This window comes from Ziziphus jujuba, chromosome 1 (assembly GCF_031755915.1).
Source record: "Ziziphus jujuba cultivar Dongzao chromosome 1, ASM3175591v1".
In the NCBI taxonomy this organism is placed as follows: Eukaryota; Viridiplantae; Streptophyta; class Magnoliopsida; order Rosales; family Rhamnaceae; genus Ziziphus; species Ziziphus jujuba.
This window is the reverse complement of record NC_083379.1, coordinates 47,248,547-47,255,569: the sequence shown is the minus strand read 5'-3', so window position 1 is coordinate 47,255,569 and position 7,023 is coordinate 47,248,547. Positions and strand designations below refer to the sequence as shown.

Sequence of the window (7,023 nt, the reverse complement as noted above, 5' to 3'; positions counted from 1 at the left end):
GTCTAGTATTGCACATGAGAATACATTGCAGCATTTTTTTTTTTTTTTTTTGATCAAAAAGGGGGGTTATATTAGCCAAAAAAGCAGGCATACAAGAGTACATATTACAAAACCAGTATGCCAGAGAATCAACCTGTAGCCTAACTGCCACTGTCTTGATTCTTCGTATGGATGAACGCTTCAGAGCTTACAAGGGAATCTAAGTTGTCATTAACTAGGCCCCAACGCGAGGTCATATGTGCTAGCTGGTTTGAAATCCTAGGGGACCAAACAAAAGAGATAGTCTGGAAAAAACAACAAAATTCCAAAATTTCCTCAATGAAATCAGCAGTAGTCCAGTGACATGAATATTGGCGCGGGTTGTTAATATTTTGTATTACCACCATCGCGTCGCTCTCACAGCAGACATTCAGAAAACCCTCTCGACGAGCAAGCTTAAGAGCCTCCAGTATGGCTGCTGCTTCGGCTGCTTCTAGGAGATAGATGTGGAAAAAGTGCATGTGTGTGGAGAGTATTCTTTATGACTAGGAAAAATAGAGAGAGCACTTTGAGAGAGAGAGTGAGTTGTTCTTGCCGTAAGAACGGAGAGTGTGTGAAATGCTTGTATTCTTCCCATGATCAATGTAATCTGAACTCTTCTTTGCATGTGGGTTGTTTGTAACCGAACCATGTAAAATACTTCTGTTCTTTGTGTATCTTTCTCTTCTGTTTTTTTTTTTTTTTTTTTGGCAACTGGAAGTCAGCTTTGAAAAGTATTGGATAGTCTAGAAATCCTCTACAATATTCTTTCAAGTCAGCTGCATAATAATTAAACTGGAGCTCCTAATATTTATAAAATGAGAGCAACTGGACTAGCAAGAACAAAAAGAAGCACAATGATCGTTGCTCCAAAGATCATATTGAGGACACTATTAAGGACGAGCTAGCATTACTATACTCGAAATCAAATTACATATTCTGTGCACATGCATGTGTGTGTATGTGAGCATATATTATTACTACAAGACAAGATAAGAAAAGACACTGATCCTCCCTCCACTTAAATATGCTTAATTTACTCTATCTCCCAGAGAAGTCTAATGTTACATGATCCTTGATGCTGTCATATGCAGCAGTTGTAATTCTACCATCGTTGCATTCTTGGTACGCATTGGGTGTTGTCTCAGCAAGCAAGTATTGAATTTCTTCCGAATTCAACTCCGAATTATATTGAATTTCTTCCGAATTCAACTCCGAATTAATCCATGGATGCTTCTCCATTTTTCTAAGTCCTTCTAACTCCATTGCTACCTCCTTCATTGTAGGCCTGTCATCCCCTTTCAAATTCAAGCACCTTTTTGCCAGCTCAGCCACTTCCTTGACTTGCTCTCTGTTATCTTCCTTCACTATCCTAGTCTCAAGGATTTCTAATAATCGACCTTCTTTCAATGACTGAAGGAAACAAATAGCTAGACTCCTCTCCTCCTCCGGCCTATCCAATGCCAAAGCCTTTTTTCCTGTTAATAGCTCAACAAGCACAACTCCAAAGCTATACACATCACTTTTATCTGTCAATTGGTTCGTAAGGAGATATTCAGGGTCCAAGTATCCAAGAGTTCCTTGCATTATTGTTGCTACTTCATTTTGGTCCATCAGAACCAACTTTGAAGCTCCAAAGTCTGAAACTTTTGCAGTGTAATTATCAAGAAGTATATTGGAGGACTTGACATCTCTGTGTATAATTGGTGTTGCCGAGGAATGAAGATAAGATAATGCTTCAGCAGTTTCTGCAGCTATTCTTAGACGAACTTCCCAAGGTAAATTGGATGCCCTGTTCTTCTCATGTATGCTCTCAGACAGGGTGCCATTGGGGACAAATTCATATACAAGTAAAGGAACTTCTGTCTCTAAGCAACACCCCAAGAGTTGAACCACATTCTTATGGTCAATCTGGGAGAGCACAATCACTTCATTGATGAATTGCTCAATTTGGGTTCGATCCACAATCTTGGACTTTTTGATGGCAACAACCTTGTTGTCTTCTAAAGTTCCTCTGTAGACTGTACCAAAACCTCCTTGGCCAATGATTGTGCTCTCTTTATAATTGAGCGTGGCCTTTTTTAACTCTTGTTCACTGAAGATCTTGGCATTCTGTTTAGAGTGCCCTTTTTGTTGAGAGAGTTTTTGCTGTAAAATAAGTCCACCATTCTGGCGAAAGAATTTTTCTTTCATAACGATTAGCTCTCTTTTCTTGATAATCAAGTACAACCAAAAGCTGCTCACCAGTAACCCAATAAGGCCGATTGCAGCACCTAAATTTGCAAGAAATTGATAAGTTCCAAGTAGAATTATGTTCACTTTTGTAAATTCAATTCTAATAACCATAAATGCAGAACTGTCTACAACTGGATGGAAAACTTCTATTAATTTATTGAAAGCACCACAAATTCATATACAGTAGATGTTGATTAGTTGAAGATATATTCTATATCAAACTGTATATATGGTATTATTTACATACCAACGGTGAGCTTAATCGCAAGCAATTGATCTGGTTGATGTTTTGGTTTGCAAGTATAACTCCCTTGTAGGTTGACACAGAGCTCGTTTACAGTGCAATTATGATTATCAGAACTCTCACATTCATTGAAATCTGAAAATCATAGAAACAAACATAATAATAAAAATAAAAAATAAAAAATAAAGACCAACATCATTAAGGAACTTCTAAGACTATATATCATGATCATCAAGGAACAAAGTTGGAAGAACAAATTGCAAATGATATTGAAAGTAAGTACCTTGGCAATCATGACACAAATATGGGTTTCCAATGTAACCCGGGTTGCATTTGCAATAGTATCCAGAGAGGCCGTCCATTTTATAAGCTGTGGCATTCCTACCACAGGTATCATTACTTATAGCCCACTCAAGCACCAGTGGCTGCCTATCTTGAGTGAAGTTGGTAATATAATCTTTGGAGAAATGAAACTTATCTTGTTCAACAACGAAGGCGTAGGTGCAGGGGTTGAAATCCTTCACCTCTGTGTGGTTGTTAAAACTGTAGGTATGAATTTCCGTACTTCGGAGCCCAGCGGGGATCTCGGTTTGGCAACAACCAATCCCCGAACAAGAACCATCGGCCGACACTCTTCTGATGCTGCCACATGTAGTTGTGCAACCTGTGGAGTAGCTATTGCTATCATTTTCGTAAGTCCCAAGAAGATAGGCATAAGAGTCGCAGCCTATGACAACGAACTTGTTTTTAGAACTGAAGACGGTATAAAATGGCAACGTAAGGGATGACCAGTCATCGTATGTCGGTTGTCCCTTCCTATCATAACAGGATTTGCCAATGTATGCCTCGATGGTTATCTCATGATTTTGGATGGATATGTTGGTAACCAAGAGATTTTTGCCTAGTATAGGGTCCCCGGTTGATTTGTTACAGTTGATCAGAAACTTGCTCTCCAAGGCACAGCCTTCGGTGGTGCCAAATGGGTATGGAATGTCTACATCTCCACACCGACGATCACATCCAGGTGGCGGGTCTAGTCCACCAGTTGCTGCTGCTGCTGACAGCACTGCCAACATGAAGATGATCAGTTGCATCATGAGCAATATTAGTCTTGAACTAGTTAAGCTAACAATGAATTGGATACGGTACATTATGCTATGAGAAAGACTAGTGTTTTTACTATAGGCTTTGCTAGCTGTGTTAATTTTTTGAGTGGAAGGGTGAGATGGAGTCCTTTTTGTAGACATATCAATGGAACAGAAAGAGAACCCAAGTCAATGCAGAAACACCAAGTCATTGAGGGTCCATGCACGTACAAGTTTGGTCCCATATAATTTACTCGAGAAGTAGAAGACAAGTTATGAATCCTTCCATGTTTCCACTTTCCAACCTTACAAATTAATTTACGCGTTTAATTAATTAATGCTCTGTGCACGTAGTGGAAAGAACATAAACAAATAAAATGTGCTCGTGTTGACAAAGTCAGAGGTCAATCGCCACTGGAATTGGGTTGACTCCAAAAAAGCACCAACCCTCATTCACGGCAACTCTTATGTGGTACAAGTACAAATCACTAATGGTCACACGCAATTTATTTTTGTAAAACTCTGAAATTTGTCATAAATTCAAGAGAGAGAGAGAGAGAAAGGATAATTTGATATTACGTCAAAATTTGATGTTCAAAATAAAAAATTAAAAAAGTTAAAACTTACTCTAACTTAAAATTTTTTAGAAGACAAATTGAAATATTAGGTGAAAGTTTATAATTTTGTAAATTCACTTTAAATACTTTATTTCTTAGCGAATGGTAGTCTACTTAGTCTATTACCTCATATTAAAAATATACACATTAATCTAATGATCTTTGAAGCAATCAGGAAAAGAAAAAAAAAAAGAAAAAAAAATTGTAGATCGTTTTACGTTTGTTGCAAGGAGCAAAGTGTGACTTCAAATTTTCTGATCACTACTAATATATAACAAATAACAACTTCATCCATAACAATTGCACAAACCCATGAGGAAACGTATGGTTGTGCAAGGTGATTCTCATGCAAACCCTCTAGGACAGCCTAATAATAAAACTATTATTTTCTTAAACAATAATCATAAATATCCCACCCCATTTAAAAACAAATACATGGGACTAAATGGTGGTTTATTTCAAAATTCCCATCGTACAAAAGCCCTACCAGATACAAAGTCCTTAAATCTTACAGCCTATAATTGTTAGTCCAGAATGCAAAATTTGACATTGGCTATGAACCCAATAAGTTTGGCCGCTATAAGGTTTCTAACAGCTTTTAAAACATGAAGCAATATATTTCTTCCAACCTGACAAAATTTTACAAAATTTGACATTGGCTATGAACCCAATAAGTTTGGCCGCTATAAGGTTTCTAACAGCTTTTAAAACATGAAGCAATATATTTCTTCCAACCTGACAAAATTTTACAGCCTTGATAACTAAGATTACAACTAAAAATCATACCATCTTCAAGAAACAATAGCTAAAAAGTTAATCTAAAAGAATGTAGGCATGAATAATATAACAGGACTCTTAAAACTGATCCGAATTTGACTCTTCATAAGCCCTAGAGATACGACGGTACTTTTCTGGGCTATCCCACCAAGTTGGAGTATTGATTATTTCTTTTTCCAGCCAATATTTATCAGTCTCCTTCTTCTCAGTCAGCCTCCTGAACAACCTTCTCCAGTGGGACATGGCTCGTTTTAAGCGAACACTCTCACTTCCTCCAAAGAGATACTTGATGTAGTCCTTAGCTAGACGAGTAAGCTCTTCGCCACTGATGATGTATATATACTGCAACAAAATCATGGAGCAAGGAACTTTTAATGGATATAACAATCATATTTGCAAAAACAAATGAAAAATGAAAAAACAAATAAAGGATGAAACTTGAAAAACAGAGAAGAGATATTTGTCATACTATATATATGACCAAAATCCTGAACCAAATGAGATCAGGTTGCATCGCGGAGAACAGGGACTATCGTTTATTTGTTCTTATCAGAATTGGACATTTCAACTTCATGCCAATAATAGTGTAACTTTATTGATTATTGGTTATGGAATTTCAGCTAAACGTGACCAGTTGAAAACCATTCTCATTTAATCAGAAAGCATACAAACAATTTTCCTAATAAGGTATGAGCTTGCTCATGTTAATTTTAACTATAAAAACTTCAAAATGATCCACCTTTCCCTTCACCTCAAACTTCGAAAAAAAATTACCTCAAGTCTGGTAAGGAGTTTTATGTGAAAGTATTTTCAATCTACTTTAAATGCACTTCCTGAAAAGGAAAGAGAGAAACTATTACCAGAAGAATGAAGCCAAGGGTCGCTAAAATCACTTGGATAGTTTCATCAGCGATCCCAGCCAGGCCTTCATCTTCTGATCCACCAGAGCCATCTGCACCGCCACCACCTCCACCACTGCCTCCACTGCCACCACCACCAACACCACCACCACCACCGCCACTTCTATCTGGATAGTATTCTTTCTTTTCAATCTGCTGCCGTAGTACATCCTCTATTGAGGAATCCTTTTTAAACTTTCCCATTACGTCCCCAAAAGCTTTCCATGGAGAACCCTGATTGCCATTAACACGTCCGCTAAAAATGTTATAATAGTTCAAACACTCTCTCACACACACACACACCCCTAAAAATCAAACATATTTGAACTAGATAAGCATTATTCAAAAGGCATCAATTACAGCAACAGAGGGTCTATTGCACTTCACACATCACATAATTCAAGTAGAAAACAACTTCATTCAAAAATCCAATAAGAGACCCTGCAAAAACAACTGGGATTCACCGGTACGCTAACCAAAATTAGGAACTTCAACTATTACAATGAAGGTTTCTTCACCAAGCCGGTTTCCCCTTAAAAAAATAAAAAATAAAAAATTCTTTTTTCTTTTTTTTAGCCTCGTAAATACGATAGCATACCATTTGAAACAAGGTCTAAATTATATTTGGCAGTCAAGTAAATGATCAAACTATGGATTAAACGAATAATCACTCATCGAGAACTATCATGAAATTATGAATAATTTTTCATTGGAACTGGAAACAAACAAGCTTATTGAGCTTTCAAAATTGAATTCCTCTATTTTTGTTAAAAGACCCAAAAGACAAAATCAATAACAATTCAATGTGGACAAAGAATTATGCTTTGCATTACCTCATTGTCGCTTCCGGACCTTGCTAAACAAACAGTTGCAGATTGCTTGAACTTCAAAACGGGAATGCAAAGTCGGCGGTGTGGTGGAGGAGCCGACAGGCTTAGGTTCAAAGAGGTCCTCGGCAAATTAAACGGCTTTAACCCAAAAAGCTGCTTCTGCTGAGGCACACTTGTACTTCTACCACAGATAGTCGGCCGGCAGGCGATTATATGGGTTGTGGTTGTGCTCATCATCACATTCACTCCGATTTTCACAGAGAATCAGAGATAGATAACAAGAAAATGAGCTTCTACGCCTTCATTGTTATTATTGGA

General features: G+C 37.5%; 2 protein-coding genes across 3 annotated transcripts; both read right to left on the bottom strand.

Moving 5' to 3' along the window:
• Positions 1-56: 56 nt before the first annotated feature.
• Positions 57-3,685, bottom strand: LOC107405973 (putative wall-associated receptor kinase-like 16). The gene is made up of 3 exons (XM_060816912.1): positions 2,781-3,685; positions 2,501-2,632; positions 57-2,291 (listed from the first exon to the last, which is right to left on the bottom strand). Exons 1-3 carry the CDS (start codon positions 3,646-3,648, stop codon positions 1,060-1,062), a joined length of 2,232 nt encoding a protein of 743 aa, XP_060672895.1. The 5' UTR covers positions 3,649-3,685; the 3' UTR covers positions 57-1,059.
• A 918-nt stretch (positions 3,686-4,603) lies between these two features.
• LOC107406034 (uncharacterized) lies at positions 4,604-7,008 on the bottom strand. 2 transcript variants are annotated; one of them, XR_009635415.1, is made up of 4 exons: positions 6,709-7,008; positions 5,837-6,109; positions 4,935-5,318; positions 4,604-4,828 (listed from the first exon to the last, which is right to left on the bottom strand). XR_009635415.1 is itself a non-coding variant. In XM_016013127.4 (3 exons), the coding sequence occupies exons 1-3, from the start codon at positions 6,940-6,942 to the stop codon at positions 5,055-5,057; spliced, it is 771 nt and encodes a 256-aa protein (XP_015868613.3). In that variant the 5' UTR covers positions 6,943-7,008; the 3' UTR covers positions 4,902-5,054. The 2 variants fall into 2 exon arrangements, 1 of the variants encoding a protein (XP_015868613.3); XM_016013127.4 differs by lacking the exon at positions 4,604-4,828 and having other exon boundaries at positions 4,902-5,318.
• Between the last annotated feature and the right edge of the window lie 15 nt (positions 7,009-7,023).